This window comes from Pogona vitticeps, chromosome 6, assembly GCF_051106095.1.
Source record: "Pogona vitticeps strain Pit_001003342236 chromosome 6, PviZW2.1, whole genome shotgun sequence".
NCBI lineage: Eukaryota > Metazoa > Chordata > Lepidosauria > Squamata > Agamidae > Pogona > Pogona vitticeps.
In genome coordinates, this window is record NC_135788.1 from 103,192,839 (window position 1) to 103,209,978 (window position 17,140).

General features: G+C 41.0%; 1 protein-coding gene across 1 annotated transcript; it reads left to right on the forward strand.

Moving 5' to 3' along the window:
- The first annotated feature begins 1,900 nt into the window (after positions 1-1,900).
- On the forward strand, positions 1,901-17,085 carry LOC144583684 (vomeronasal type-2 receptor 26-like). The gene is made up of 5 exons (XM_078378046.1): positions 1,901-7,066; positions 11,838-11,964; positions 14,151-14,261; positions 15,108-15,399; positions 15,694-17,085. The coding sequence occupies exons 2-5, from the start codon at positions 11,933-11,935 to the stop codon at positions 16,546-16,548; spliced, it is 1,290 nt and encodes a 429-aa protein (XP_078234172.1). The 5' UTR covers positions 1,901-7,066; positions 11,838-11,932; the 3' UTR covers positions 16,549-17,085.
- Positions 17,086-17,140: the final 55 nt, after the last annotated feature.

The window sequence follows — 17,140 nt, forward strand, 5'->3', positions numbered from 1 at the left end:
TCTGCAAGCACTCGGCCCAGATGGCTGAGAGAAAGACCTGCCACATTCCTTGAAGCCTGTTGCATAGCAGGAAGAGAGAGAAAGAGAAAGGGAGCAAAAAAGGCAAGAGGTAGACCCAGAGTGAGAGAACCAGTCCGACATATTGGTTAGACTGATAAAAGAGAACCAGGACCTTAGGGGAAGGTGTGAGAGAGGGGAAAAGTAGAAGATAAGGTAGAAAGAAAGATACCACAAATTCTGCAAACCTAAAGTCTGCCCAGCTGTGGCTTTGGAAAACTAAATAGCCCATGCACAGAACACCTGTTCTTATTCCACAACAACTTCATGAGATAGGTCAAGCTGAGAAAGCATGATTGATTGATTGATTGATTGATTGATTGATTGATTGATTGATTGATCAAGTGTTATTATAAGTTATTTATCATTGCTGTACATATCGCAGAGTGATCCCCTGGTCAGAGAGGTGATATAGAAATTTTAACATTGCATCCAAAAATGTTGGTTTCTCCTTGACCTTGCATAGTATACCCATCCTGTCATCTTCTAACAGGTCCTTTGCTCATTTCTTTCTGGCAAGAGAGGAGACATGTGGCTAAGGGAAGAATGATACACAGTTTAGGAGTTGTGGGGGTGAGATAGTGAGAAAATAGTTACACTAAAAAATAATCATCGATATAGTCTTTGATTTGCAGAGCTGGAAGGCATCCATTGCATCTTTGAGTCTGGCCCCTGTCAGGAGGCAGAGTGGGGAATTGAAGTCCCAATCTCTGGGCATTCAGCCAGATCCCGAAACCACTGAGCTATCCAACATAAAAACAACATCTCCCAGAAATGACATATGCAATAATGTGTTCACCAAATGGTCAGTCAGGCCAGTCTCTTATGACAAATGACTGGTTTTAAGCTCATTCTTTAATTACTCATCTTTCTGCCTTTTTCTACCTCCTTAACAGGAAAATAATCCCTCAGAAAAAGTGTTCAGCAGCACCAGAGAAGACATCCAATTTTGTATGTTTTTTGTCACTTATGATTATCAAAATCAGTTCAGATTAATTCTGATGCTTCTAAAATTCCCTCTGGAATTCTGACACAGAATAACAACATTCTGAACAGGCACAATTGTATAAATCTCCCTATCTTTACTCTCCATCATAAACACTCAAGATTAGAAGGTGTGAAAACTCCCAGGGATTGACTTTTGGCTCCCTTATGATTTATATTGTTTGTTTAGTACTTATCTGTAGATAGAATGATTACTCACCATGTCAAGACCTTAAAAGACCGACAGCCATGTAAATGACCTGTCTAGTGAATATGAATTCCACCATCTACCAGAGAACAGATCCCTAGGCTGTGGACCAATACAGATTCCATGAGATTTATTTCTGTTACTGCTTCAGACTGCTGGCTCCGTTGCTTTCTGCAAGCAGAAGGGTCTCAAGCCAGAGTTGCGTCATATTCGTATTGGGAGCCGGTCAAAATAGAGAAGGCTGTGTTCAAAGAGACATCTTCAATGAAGACATTGGTCACTGAACTCTTGGTGGTTCTGCTTCTGCTCCCTCACATGGTTTGCCAGCTACAAGCTGAAAACTGTAAGATGTCTGATTTTCAGTCTTTTCGGAGGTATTATCAACCTGGAGAGTTCATCATTGGAGCGCTCTTTTCCAAGTTGCCTTTTTTTGTCCATCACTCCAACTTCAGGATAAACACGAAAAGGTATGGATCTATACAAGATAATTTGTTTGTATATAATTTCTCCTTCTTCCTATTTCTTCCCTTCTTCTCCTCCTCTTCTTCTAAACTATCTTCCACTGGTGTGTGAGATGAATCAGGCATAGTGGTCGGCATTCAGAAGACTACCTTCCTAATATGACAAGTGACATTTCAAGCATACTGGAGAGCTGTGTTGAGAGTAGGGATTCTTCTGTCGTATGCAGCCCCAGATGTGCCATTAAGCATCATCAAGGGAAGGGGGAACCACAGAGATTTTTCAGTACTGGACTTACCACAGACCATTGTGCAAATGGTGAACTCTCCTTAAGAACCCCCTTTTGGGAGGTTGGGTGGTGATAAGGATAAAAAGTGTGCTGGTCCTTTAGACATATGGCCACTGTACTAATTGTGGAAGCCAAAGAAATAACATACACTGTTAAATATGTCCCCAAAGGGGTTTTAAGGTCTTGTTTGAGCTTTTCAGTTTACAGATTGTGCCATCTGTTGTAAATTCAGTTTTCTATCTATTTCCTTAGATATTAAACAAAGTTTGATATAGTGTATAACAGAGAGCCTGATATTTATTCATTTATTTAATTTAGAAATTTATTCCTCACCTTCATCCTGGTGGCAAGGACTGTTCTTTCACATTACATTTTGAGTAAAAACTGCCCAACACCACAGGAGAAAAATGCATCAAGAAAAAACACCCCCCAAAAAACAAATCCCAGAATAGCACAATTTTTTGCTTGTTACACTAATGTTCAATTCTCTTCACAGGGTACTGATGGAAGAATACCAACATATCATAACTCTGGCATTTGCTGTCAAGGAGATCAATGAAAATCCCAAACTTTTACCCAATATTACATTGGGTTTCAATATTTATGGTAGAGGTCTTTGTGAAAGATGGACTTACCAGGCTATCCTGCAATTGATTTCTCCAAAGAAGTATTTTGTCCCTAACTACAAGTGTGGAAATCAGGAGAATCTACTGGCAGTTATTGAGGAATTAAACTCCAATCTCCTCCACCAGGTCCCTTATATTTTGGGCATGTACAAGATTCCTCAGGTAGGAATGTGAGCGTCATATATGTGCTTGTGTTTTAAATGTGTGTTCAGATACACTTTGCTACACTTGATAGTTATGTGTCTCTTTGTGTTTTAAATGTGTGTTTGTATGTTTTTATATCCTTCTTCATCTGCATGTAGCTATGGGACATAATAGAACTTATTCCGATTGCTAAATACAAAGTATGTTAATAATCATCATCAAGTATTTTGATTATTGATAGAAATAAGAATTTTAACTTATGTTAAAGTACGAATGTACCTGATTTCCTGATTTCATGAGCAAATGATAGTATATAGTTCTGCAGATCATTGAATTTATGGTTTCCATCTCCTCTTAGCTCTTGTACTGTTATGGAACAGTACATACAGAGGACATCAGGCAATTCTTCTTAAATGTGTTGGTACCGAATGGAACCCTATATTATAGAGGGATCCTCCGATTACTGCAACACTTCAACTGGAGATGGATTGAGTTCATTACTGCAGAAGAATTGATCTTGGAATGGTTCACCCAAAACATGCTTCCAGAATTTTCCAGGAGTGGCATCTGCTTTGCAATGATGGAATCCTTCACCATGGTATATTATGATATTGAAAGAGGAAATGTTATGGGTGGCATAAGGAAAGTGTTCAAAAAAGTCCTAAACAGTAACACCAATGTGTCAGTATTCTGTGGAGACACACATACAATTACCATATGGAGATGGGTGCTTACAATAGTAGTGAAATTTTCAATGCAAGAACCAAAAGGCAAGGTTTGGATTCTGACTGTTGGGACAGAGCTAAAATATATGAGCGGACAAACAACTTGGGGGGTTCAAGACTTCCATGGATCAATATCATTTTCACTTCCCTCCAAAGAGCTTCAAGGATTTCAGCAATTCCTTCAGAGCAGAAACCCTTCCAACACTCAAAGTGATGGTTTACTCAAGGACCTCTGGACTCATGCATTCAACTGTACCTTCCCAGATTCTGTTGAGGATGATAGGAGTCAGAGCATTTGTACCGGAGAGGAAAAGCTGGAGAGTCTTCCCGACCATATTTTCCAAAAAAGTATATCATGGCAGAGCTACAGCATGTATAATGCAGTGTATGCAGTGGCTTATGCACTGCATTCTATTTATTCATCCACTCTGCAGAAGAAAGAGGGAAATAACTTTTTGAATTTTCAGGCCTGGAAGGTAATGAATTCAACAGTGTATTCTCAGTTTCCTTCCTGTTTTACCCAAAGCAGTGTAACTGCTTATCCATTATGAGCGTCTTCATCTTAATGTTGGTTTTTATTGACTACAGCTAATACTTGGCAAAGATCTGGTTGTTGTTTGAGCTGGAATTTCAATGTTGTTATACAGTATATATATAGGGCAATGGGATAGGTGTTGTCAGAAACTTTTATATAAAGTTATAAATTGTCTATGTTCTTCTGTACAAGCTTGGATTTATTCAGATAGTCAGATCTCTAACTTCGTTGTTATTGTGTTTTCCCTTTTCAATCTAGCTCCATCATGTTTTGAATTCCGTGTCATTTAACAATGGTGCAGGGGAACATATTTCCTTAGATCAGAAAGAGGAGCTGCTTCCACGACTGGACATCATCAACTGGGTTACCTTTCCAAACCAATCTTTCTATGCAATGAAGGTTGGTTGGATGGATCCCAAGGTTCCTACAGAGGAAGCACTCAATATTAATGAAGATGCCATGGTATGGCACAACTGGTTTAATCAGGTAGGAATCAAGTGCAGGCAGTGTATGGAGGTATTTGTGAAGTGAAGGACAGTTTCTTTTGAAGGAGTTTATCTTCTGCAAGATGATGTGTGAGCTATTTCTGTTCTCTGCTGTGGGATGAAGCCACATGTATATCTATTTCTATACTCAATAGGCTGGTTTTTTAATTCTGCATGTTCCAGTGTGTGAGCAGAAGTGAGCCTCTCTGACTCTTTTGTCCCACAAATGCCCATCCAGCTCCCTAAAAATGCTACAGTGAGCCTTTAGGGAACCTGTTGGATAGAGTGACCTATAGTGAAGGAGAAAGCCAAATACACACAGACAAACTCACACTGTTGGAAGATTCCTGCAATCATCTCATCTTCTCCACTTGCAGGAGCCAGAACCTAGATACAATACAGTCGTTCTTGAACCTGTTCTCTTTGGACAGATGATGTTAAGAAAATGGTCTTCTAATGGTTTTAGATTACTTGTGTTGCATGACTTGCTCTGTAGTGAAAACAGTTTATAAACATTACACTAGGAAAAGAGATTAATAACTTTCAAATGTGTAAATGAATGAAGTTGACATATTTGTTTTGTCCAGAAAGGCTTCTTTGAAGTCCTTTCTCTTGTGCTTGCTAGTAATATGGAATCAAGACATTTTTCATATTCCCATCATGTAATAGCCAGTGGTGCTCAGAACTAGAAGTCCCATGTGGCCTTTCTTCTTCTTCTTCTTCTTCTTCTTCTTCTTCTTCTTCTTCTTCTTCTTCTTCTTCTTCTTCTTCTTCTTCTTCTTCTTCTTCTTCTTCTTCTTCTTCTCCTCCTCCTCCTCCTCCTCCTCCTCCTCCTCCTCCTCCTCCTCCTCCTCCTCCTCCTTCTCCTTCTCCTTCTCCTTCTCCCCTTCTCCTTCTCCTCCTCCTCTTCAAAAACATGAGGCACAGTGAATCAAAATAATTTTTAAAATGACTGGTATTATACAACAACTTTTATCCAAAAACCTAGGTACCTTTAAATATTGGTGTAGGTTGTATGCTGTTACTAATATTGCCATTTTTTAATTGTTGTTTAGTTGTTAAGTCGTGTCTGACTGGTTGTTGTGGGTTTTTTGGGCTTTTTGGGCGTGTTCTGAAGGTTGTTCTTCCTGACGTTTCACCAGTCTCTGTGGCCGGCATCTTCAGAGGACTGGAGTAGGAACTCTGCCCATGCTTTGTTGCTGTTTGTTGGATAGTTGAGTATTTATAGCTGTGGGAACAGCTTTTGTCTTTTTTCAGGAGATAGGGTGATCAGCGTGTTTTTGTTGTGATAAGGGGAGAGAGATTTTCTGTCGTTGTGATTGATGGGTGTCATTAGCTGGTGTTTTTTGTGCAATGATCCCTGGCCCTTGTGGCTGGGTAGAGTTTGTTGACCTTTTGCAGACTGTATTTTTCAGTATAAGGAGTCAGGATGTGCTCAATTTTAGGCCTTCTTTTTTTGGTTGAAGTTCTGTTGATGTTTATGGATTTCAATGGCTTCCCTGTGCAGTCTAACATAATGATTGCGGGTGTTGTCCAGTACTTCAGTTTTTTTAAATACAATTTCATGCCCAGCTTGTTTTAAGGCATTTTCAGCTACTGCTGATTTTTCTGGTTGTTTTAGTCTTCAGTGTCTCTCATGTTCTTTGATTCTGGTGTGAATGCTGCGTTTTGGGGTTCCAATACATACTTGTCCACAACTGCAAGGTATCCGGTATACTCCTGCAGTGGTAAAGGGGTGAAGGGGTCCCCTTTGTCATTTGCTGACTGTAACATTTGTTGTATTTTTGTGGTGGGTCTGAATACTACAAAAGGAAGATTGGCTGGATTACAATTATATAAGTACCACAATGGACCTTGTAAGGCAGTGTGTGAGGACTTGCTACCAGTATATGGAGCCTTTCAAATGTACCAGGGCCCCTCTCATTCCTAGAATAGACCCAGCTGTTGGGTATGCAAGAAGAGACACAGCAGACTGACACTTTGTTTTCTCAGTGTTTTGGATCCACATTGCAATGTTCAACAAGGGATAGCGCCCTTACAACTAACAAAACTCTTGTCTTTCCCCTTCAATAAATATTACTTCATGGTATTTTCCTCCACAACCCATAGCCAGAATCCTCTTGGTGCTCATGTAAGAAATGCATGAGCAAGTGCTGCTAATTTTGGGTCACTATTCAGAAGTTAGAACACATCTCTGTGATGTGCCTGGGCATGTAAGCAATTTTACCACTGAGATGCACCTCTCCATTCAGCTGCTATTAGCCTTGGCAAGTTAAGCAGACATTTTGTGATCACCAATAAGATGCTGGGCCATTCATGTCCTCCCTTAAAAACTTTCACAATACTGCTTGGAAAACAAGCAGAAGCTCATGAGACACTGTATTCCAATTCCTGAGGTTTTCTTTCTCCTCTCTCACTGTTGGGTAGACACGGCCTGTTTCTCTCTGCAATGCCAAATGCCTCCCAGGCTACAGGAAGGAAAAGAAAGAACAGGCGTCTTTCTGCTGCTATGGCTGCATTCCATGTCCAAAAGGATGGATTTCTGAGAAAGCTGGTGAGAGTTGTAGCCTTCCAGTGTAAGTTGCATGGGGTGGAGTTGTGGAGGTCGAGAACAATTTGTCCACATGGTGAATATGGGAGTACTGTTCTCTATGAGGGCCAGCTGCACGGATTATCGTCGCTATGAGAGGCACCACTGTATTTGTACAGCAAGGGAAAATACACAATCACATTGGAAATTTTTGTATCTTAGCTTCAGGAGCTGGGCCGCTGGCTTTCATCTTTTGTCCCCATTATTCTTTGGAAACCTGAACTGTGCATTTTTGAAGGAAATAATATCAAACGAGGGCTTGCTTCTGGTGTACCACTCATTTAGGGTGAAAACAGTGCAAACACCACTTTTTAAATTCCTCATTTACAACATCTTGTTGACCCCAATGAAGTGTTCCTCTTGTCTATGAGTTTCAATATGACCTTGAAATGTTAAAAAAGGAAGTCATTTCCTGAAAAATGTGAAGGGAAATTCCTTAATGGAACAAAAATGGCGAGACCTGTAATATTTCACTGCCAAAAGCTCAAGCTTGAGAAAGGCTGGATATTCACATTGGTTCAGTAAAGGCTGTAGTTTTCTTCAGTGAGTTGATCTATCCCCTGTTAGCTTTCTCCCTTTCTCAACTTCTTTTTTTTACTCAGTCTTCTTTTTTCATTAGAGGTCCAAGGCATGATATCTGCAGCTTATTCATTACACCTTCTAATAAGATATGGTCTTGAATCTACTTCTTGGCTTTCCTACTAGCCAAAGTAGCAACATTTTACATGCCCTCTTCCACGTTAATTAATGTTTGATGAAGTTAGAATGTTGTATATGTTCATAGTAACAATTCTGTGTTGGTTTTTCAGATACGAGTGAGTGTTTCAAATGCCCAGATGATCAGTATCCAAATAGGAATCAGAACGTTTGCTTTCCCAAAATTGTAACTTTCTTATCTTATGAAGAACCTTTGGGCATCAGTTTAGCCACCTGTGCTGTTTCATTATCTTTGACCACTATTTTGATACTTGGATTGTTTGTGAAACATCGAGAGACACCGATTGTCAAAGCCAATAATGAGAACGTCTCCTACACTCTCCTCATCTCCCTTTGCCTCTGGTTCCTTTGTGCCTTGCTGCCAATTGGCCGGCCTGAGAAAATGACGTGCATTCTCTGGCAAATTGCCTTTTTCATGAGCTTCACAATAGTTGAATCTGCTCTATTGTCAAAAAGCATCACCGTGGCTCTAGCATTTATGACCGTACAGCCATGTTCCAGATTTAAGAATTGGATGGGGAAAAAATTAACTACTTCTATTGTTCTTTCATGCTGCATAATTCAAGCAGGCATTTGTATTGGATGTCTGGTGAGCTCTCCCCCATTTCTTTATTCTGACATGCACTCATCACCAGAAACAATTGTTCTGCAATGCAAGGAGTCCCAGTTTCTAATGCTTTCCATTGAGTGGACCTACATGTGCTTGCTTACAATGGTCGGCTGTGTTGTAGCGTTCTTTGGCCGGAAGTTGCCCGACAATTTTAATAAAGGCAGGTTCATGACTTTCAGCCTACTAGTGCATTTTATTGTGTGGTTGTCTTGTCTTCCAATATATTTGAGCAGCAGAGGGAAATCTGTAGCCGCTGCCGAAAGCTTCTCTATCATTGTCTCAGGAGCTGGGCTGCTGGCTTGCATTTTTGTTCCCAAATGCTATATAATTCTCTCGAAACCTGAACTGAATAAGAAAGAATATTTTAGAAAGAGATAATATTGGACAAAGACCTTTATTGTAGCTGCTCTCTTTAGCTTATGGTGTATTCTCACTATTCAAAGTGGATTGAGAATTGTACCAGATTTCATGAAGGTAACCCTGAGGTGATTTTGAGGTTAAAAGGCACACTTAGGCAAACCCCTTTATTTTTCTCAGTTTCATTCATTAATGGTACACGGCACCACCTGGAGATTTCCATGAACATAGAAATAACTTCTGCGAATACCTACAGGATTCCAGCTGGCCACAGTTTTTAAAATTAAAATCAAATGATTCGGCTTTTCAACCATGAAAGGGCCCTGACCTTCCCTCCAGCCTTACACGGGCGAGTCCCAGGCCCCTTGGCCAGCCTGTAATTAAGTCAGCCCGACCTTGGTCAGCCAATGGTTCAAGAGTCACTCCATCCCTTGAGCCTCAGGATCTTAGGAAGCCTGCGGCCTAGTGTATTCGCACCCAGCACTGTAATCTCATGATCCGCAATGCTGAGATGATGCATATGAAGCTACAACTGCATACACAGACAGATCTCAGTCCTCCAAAAGGAGGCCCCATTGCAACCATCCAAAAAATTGCAACCAAATGAAAAAGTCTTCCCGCAGTCCCTTCATCACTTGGGTCCTACGCAGATGGCATCAAAGGCCACACGTGGCCTCACTTAATTGTTACAAGAAGACCTTCTACCCTACAAGCAAAATTAAGGTGGCCCACTAAAACTTGTATTTCCTTGAAAGTGGCTTTCTTTTGACCTAACATATCCTGAATTTAAGCTGTTCCCCTGAAAATAAGACCTAACCTGAAAATAAGCCCTAGTATGATTGTTCAGGATGCTCGTAATATAAGCCCTACTCTAAAAATAAGACCTAGTTAAGTGAAACCCTTTCCTCCACCATTGTGCAGTAACCAGAAGAATATGACATGATTGTATTTGTAGATTGTTGTACATGAAAATAATAAAACATCCACTGAAAATAAGCCCTAATTTGTTTTTTGGAGCAAGAAATAATATAAGACCCTGTCTTATTTTAAGGGAAACACTGTATTCCTCAGGTCTCTCAACTTGTGGGGGTGGGAGTCTGCATGATTGCTGCCAAGTATGTAACTCAACACCCAGACTTCTCCAATTTCTTCACTGTTGGCCATTAAGACGGTTTTCCATTTTTCCATTTCTTCATAGTTAACTCTTTCAGCTTAAATTCCTGTCCAAGCTTCCAAATCTTGGGAGCTTCAGATATTTTCACCTTCTGAGGCAGTTATTACTGGTCCCTTGGTTTCTTTTTGAATTTGAGGATTTCCATTTCTCTCAGCATCCTGGAGCTCAACCTGTGCCTCCATAACCAATTTTTTTACTTTGTTTGGGCAGCATAGACCCTTTTCCCACAGGGATGAGGAGTCCTGAACCAGACACTGCTTGGCTCCTATTGGATTTCCCCCAGGATTCAGTTTAAACGCTGCTCTGCTACCTTTTTAATGTTACACACCAGAAGTCTTGTTCTGTGTTCATTCAAGTGATACCCAGCCCTCTTGTACAGGCTTGGCTTGTCCCCAAATATTTCCCAGTGCCTAATGACTCTTAACCCCTCCACCTGACATCACCATCTCATCCACACATTGAGACCCCTGAGTTTGCCTGCCTAGCTGGCACTGCATGTGGCACAAGTAGCCCTTCCGAGAACACTACCTTTGAGGTCCTGACTCTGAGCTTCCCTCCCTAACAACCTAAATTTGGTTTCCAGGAGGTCATGGCTACATTTCCCCCACATTGTTGGTGCCGACATGCACCATTGCTGCTACCTTTTCCCCAGCAATCTCTAAAAGACTATCCAGAGAAGACATGATGCCTGTGACCTTTGCACCAGGCAGGCAAAGTCAGCATGCGGTCCTCAAAACCCTCACAGATCCCTCGCTCTATGTTCCTGACAATTGAATCGCCCACTACCAGGAGCTCCCTTCTCCCCTCTCCACAAGGAGTATCCCCAGTGCAACCAGATACGGGCCCATCACTCGAAGAAAGGGTCCCCCCAGGGGATGATATCTCTCTTGTCTAGATTAGTGTCCTCCATCCTAGAGATGTCCAATCCCAGCAGAGGAGGAGCTACTTGTCTGTGGGTGGGATGATGCTTGAAAATCTCTGGAAGTCACAAGATGGTCCCCTTCTCCCTGTCTCTGCTTCTCTTGGTCTGCAACCAAGACCTCAAGGGCGCGAACCCATTCTCTGACTTCCTGCAGCTCCTTGCAAGGAGGACACACCCATGTCATTTGCCCAAGAGGCATATAATCATACATATGACACTGGGTGCAAAACATGGAATAGCCCCCAACCCACTGCTGTCTGGCTGACTGCATGCTGGTATTTGTTTAGACCTTGCCAGACCTCTTCTTGAGGGAAGTGACAGGCCCTCTGGGGCCCTGGCTTCCTCGCCCTGCTGCTAAACGTGCACAGCTGCTAAACTTGCTGTGTGTTCTTATTCTGCACTTTGTTGCAGGAGGCACTTGTGCTCAAGCAAGGGCTCTCGCTAAGAGTCCTGGCTTTCATCCTCTTCTTAGCTCCTCCCCTTGCCCTTCTGGCTGTTTGCAAAGGGCTGAAGAAGTACGCAAGGGCATGCTCTACAAGGTCAGGAGGACAATGGAGCCCTCTACTCCCTGGGGCCTATAGTACCTTGTTAATCAAATTTGCAAGTCAAATTTGATTAGTATTTCATGCATGATATACTTTTCAGGTGCAGTATATGTGAAATAGTATGGGGAATCATTGGAACTCTGAGACACTCTAATGGTCAAGATATTGAACAGGAGTCCCTCAACATGACTCATTCACAAGGGAAAATCCTAGAAATTGACTCAATTTTTCATCATTTAACCACTTCTCACACAAACGCGAAGCAATCATCAGGGATATTTTGATCTGATCCAATATGATTCTTCGGTTATGCAGTTTGGAATAAAAGGAGAATGGTCTGTCTTGAACTACCATGATTCCAAGAATTTTCCCCCCTAAACTTTGTTTTCTCCTTTCTTGTTTCTGCTCAGGCACATCCTGTTTCTCTCTGTAATGAGAAGTGCCTCCCTGGCTACAGGAAGAAGAAGAAAGAAGGGGGACGTTTCTGCTGTTATGACTGTATTCCATGTCCAAAAAGTTGGATATCTGGCAAACCTGGTGAGAACTGTAGAGCTGTAGAGTGTGTTTGTTTGTGGGTTTGGGGTGGGGTGGAGTGGGCTGGTTAGGTAGGCGACCAGGTTAGTTATTCATTAAAAAAATCACTGTACACACGATGGTTATACAATTAATATCATCTGTGCTTTGGACAATATGAAATGTTAAAATAATAGATGATACTGAAATTTAGCAGGTTCAGACTCAAGAACATAAAGGGTAAGTGCTATAGTTTTCTAATGTTTGTTCTCCTTGCAGTCCACAATTCAAAAGCATCAATTCTTCAGTGGTCAGCCTTCTTTATGGTCCATCTCTCACTTCCATACATCGCTACTGGAACAACCATAGTTTTGACTATTTGGACTTTTGTTGGCAAGGTGATTCTCTGCTTTTTAAGATGCTGTCAAGGTTTATCATCGCTTTCCTCCCAAGAAGCAGGCATCTTTTAATTTCGTGGCTGCTGTTGGGGTAAAAAAGAAAAAAAAAGAAGTAGAATAGGATGGATTTAAATGACCTTTAAGTCTTCTTTAAACCAGAGCCCACATTGAGTGGAGAGGGCTGTGTGGGATGATGTGGATCCATCTATGCAGAGTGGTTGCATTTTGACATTTCCCCCTAGATTTGTTCGTGGTACGTCTGGGTGGCAATGATATTGCCAGGTGTCACGGAAAGGCATTGATCTAGGACATTCTGTGCGATTTGACATGGCTGAAGACTTTGTATCCAGCCATGCATATTGTGTGGTCAATGATTGTTCCTCGACTGGCATGGAGAGATGACAGGATTTTTTTCTCTGTTAACAGTGTGTACATTGTCTGCAGAGCAGTCTCCAGCAGCCTTGGATCGGTCATTAGTCACCAGAGGACCTGTATGGATAGGCCTGAGTTTTTTCGGGATGATGGTGTCCATCTGTCTGATTTGGATTTGGATGTCTTCTTGGAAGACGTCAAGGGGGGGGGCTGCTTTCTGAGCTTGATCGGCTCAATGGCTGGCATGGGATTGATCTCGGCTAGCCCCTATTCTGTGGCAAGGAGTGTGGATATAAAAGGTTTTGTTGGTGAGTCCCATTGCAATCTCCATTGTAAGCTATAGCCCATCTGACCTCCCAGCGCTGCGGATTGTGCGATTACAGTGCTTGGGGGGAAAGATGCGCTGGGGCCACACTTGGACCAACAGTCAACAAGGAGAAGCTGTCTTGAGGTCCGGGGGTGGTCAAATTGGGGCCGGTCAGGTTCTCGCTATCTTTAAGACCATGAAAACATGGGGCCATTGACTCATTCATTTGTTGATTAAGGGGTCCTTTGATACCTCTTTGCTTAAAGTTGATCCCACACTATGGCAGGACCCCCCTTTGCCAAAGGACGGCAACATTGATTATGCTTAATAAAGTGTGGCTCATGTTTAAACCCATATTTCTTCTCTCATGTCTTCATTCTGGGGTGGGGAGGGCAATGTCGTGTTCACCAGTGCCACCAAAAAAGAGAGAAAAACCCACAGTGCAGACTATGCAAGATTGTTGCTTGATAATTGTTTGATTGTAGCCTATAATTAAGTTCAGATTGCTTCTGCTGCTTTAAAAATCCCCTCTGGAATTCTGGTGGACAATAACAATACTGGGATCATAGGGAATTGTTTAACTATTTCTCTTTTTGCACTTCAGAATAAACACTCTAAAATAAAAGGTGCCAAATCTCCCAGGGATTGATGTTTTGGTTATTTCATGGTTGATATTACTGCCTTCAAACCTACCTGTAGACAGAACAATTATTCAAGTCAGACAGCCAAAATCACTCTGATTTGAATGATAATGAAATAAAACTAAAAGAAAACCTTTACTCAGAATGAAGGAGTAACTGAGCTGGTGAGGGTTAATAGAACAATCCCTAAACATATGAGAGGAAAAAGACAAAGGCTACAGACTGATACTGATTCTGTTAGATGTATTTCTATTACCTTGTGTTTTCCATATCTGGCTCTGATAGGATCTGCAAATGGAACAGTTTTAAGTCAGGCTTTTGTCATGATTATACGAGTAGCAGATGCAAACAAGGAAGTATGTGTCGAGAAGGCGGATCTGCATTAAAGACAATGATACTGGAGTTCTTGCTGCTTCTGCTTTTGTTTCCCTACATGGCGTGCCAGCATCACGTTGTTAACTGTGAGGCATGCCGTTCTCTTCCTCTTCGCAGGTATTATCAGCCTGGAGATTTCATCTATGGAGGCATCTTGTATCAGTCTACTTTCTTATACAAGCCACCAAGCTTCAGAGGAAAATCATCTGCATCTATACAAGATAATACGTTAGTTTATTCATTCATTCCCTTCTCCAGTGTTGTGTGAGAGAAATAAATGTTGCAATGGACAAAATACCAAGTTATTCATATAAAAAGTGTCTGAGTAGCATAGAGTGTTGTGCAGAGTTCTTATTTTGTGTGTGAAGTGAAAGATAAGCAACAAGAATCTCATTTTCAGTATATCGTGTTAATATATCCAAAGGAGACATCTGGAATTGATTTCCTTTTCCTCTTCAAAAGACCACTTCAAGCTTTGAACAGTCAGTAACAATACATTTATCAGGAGGCATTTTCATGAGATCAATCTTCCCTTTGTTTTGTTTTGTTTCTGTGCCAGGTTTTTCCCATTCTTTCCCAAGAATGTGTAAATATTCTTTTATGATATTGTGACTCCCATCCTAACCACACAAATCAGTAAAACCACTTAATTTAGTGCCAGAGTTTTGGAAAATGATCATACAAGCCAGGATGACATCATGAGTGATGTCACTTCTGGTCTTCCATTTGTATAACTGCATGGGTTCACACCTCTTTATGCAAACAGTCATTTCTAATGTTGTGTTAGGGACTAGAAGATGAATGAATTTCAGACAGATTAGAGGTGCTTTAATATTCAGGTGCATACTTTTTTTAATTGGGAGTGTATCCCTTATTGTCGTCCAATCAATTATTGGACCATGTATTCTTGAGATACAAGAAAAGGGTTCACCTGTATATTCATTGTGGACATCACATCTTGAGTAAAAGTGGGCTAATAAAATCAAGAATAAAACTGTATCAGGCAAACCTCTGCAAGAAATGTGATTAATGCAATTTTCTGCCTGTCATACAAATCTCTAAATCTCTCCACAGTGTAGTAACTGAAAACTACCAACATGCCCTCGCTCTGGCATTTGCTGTTAATGAGATCAATGAGAATCCACAACTGTTACCCAATATTACTCTGGGATTCAACATTTATGGTAGCCTTCTGGTTACAATGTGGATTTATCATGCTACACTACAATTTATTTCTCCAAAGAACAGTTTCACCCCCAACTACAAGTGTGGCAACCGGGACCATCTATTGGCAGTCATTGAGGAACTGACCTCCAGGCTCCTTGATGAGATACCATATATTCTGGGCATGTACAAGATTCCACAGGTAGGTTTGTGGTATTCATATGTGTGTTTGTTTTTTCCGTGTGCATTTCAGACACATTTGCACATTTTTCTCTTAGATCTGGTTGTGAATATGTAGCATTATAGGGGTCACTCAGCTCAGAAAATCCTAATTAAAGATGTCCATAACCACAAGAGAGTGCTTGTAATTCATTATTGATAGAAATAAGTCTAACATAGACAAAAGTACAAATATATTGTCTGTTTTCAACTTTTTTAAAAAAAAACTTTTATAAACCTGAAAACCACTACCTCTATACTTTTGAACTCCTTTTAGCTCGTATATTGTTATGGTACAGTCAACACAGAGATCACCAGCACCTTCAGCTTATATGATATGGTCCCAAAAGGAATCCAGCAATACTGGGGAATCCTCCTGTTAGTTCAGCATTTTAGTTGGAGATGGATTGGATTCCTTGCTGCAGATACAAGGACCTTGAATTGGTTCAGTCAAAATATGCTTCCAGAATTTTCTAGGAGTGGCATCTGCTTTGCTGTCATAGAGTCCTTAACCAATTTGGCTTATGAGGCTGGGAATATGAATGGCATAGTAAAAATGTATAATACAGTCCTAAATAGCAACGCCAATGTGTTGATCTTCTCTGGAGACTCACATAGAATGACAATACTGAGGTGGACAATCACAACGGCAATGAAAGTTGCAACAGAAAGACCGAAAGGCAAACTTTGGATTCTGACAATTGGAATGGAGTTAAAACATATCAGTGGACAAACAACCTGGGGCGTTCAAGACTTCCATGGTTCTATATCCTTTTCACTTCGTGCTGAGGAACTTCTAGGATTTCAGCAATTTCTTTGGAGAAGAAACCCTTCCAATGCTCCTGGTGATGGTTTCATCAAAGACCTCTGGACTCATGCATTTGGCTGTACCTTCCAGGATTCTGTTGAGGGAGATGGGAGTCAAGATGTGTGCACTGGACAGGAAAAGTTGGAGAGCCTCCTCAACCACATCTTCCCGAAGAGTACAACATGGGAGAGCTACAGTATCTACAACGCTGTCTATGCAGTGGCTCATGCTTTGCATGACATGTATTCATCCACTCTGCTGAGGAGAAATAGACGGATACTTGAGAATTTTACACTTTGGCAGGTAATGGAGTCAATAATATAATCTGGGTATGATTTATGTGTTACCTGAAGCAGTATAAACCTTCTCGCAGCACCACGGATGCTCCCATAGTAATTATGCTATTTATAGAATCAAGTTAATCATTTGAAGATAATTCACTTCTCTTTTAGTTGGGATATAAATTCTGCTCTTTTTTTGGCCTGTCATGATACACAACTTTATGGGCATTGTTTTTGCTATTCAATTTACAGGAAATGTCCACATGTCTATATTTTTTTCTATTTTTCTGCACCATGTACAGTATGAAGCAATGGCACAAATGTTTTCTTACATGTATGAATAACAATCACAGTATTGGAAGGGTTTTTGAGGATCTTATCAACCAATCTGTGCTTTTGAGCCTGCTGTATGTGTGTGTTGAAATTTGCAAAGAGAAAAGGCAGTGGTTTTGTGCAAATTTAGGGATTTTGTGCAAGGTATATTTTGTGCAAATTGTGAAAACCATGAAGAAGCCCACCCTAAAGTATTTGTTGTTGTTATTTAGTTGTTAAGTTGTGTCCAGCTCTTCATGACCCCATGGACCAGAGCACACCAGGCTCTCCTGTCTTCCACTGCCTTTGTCAAATTCATGTTG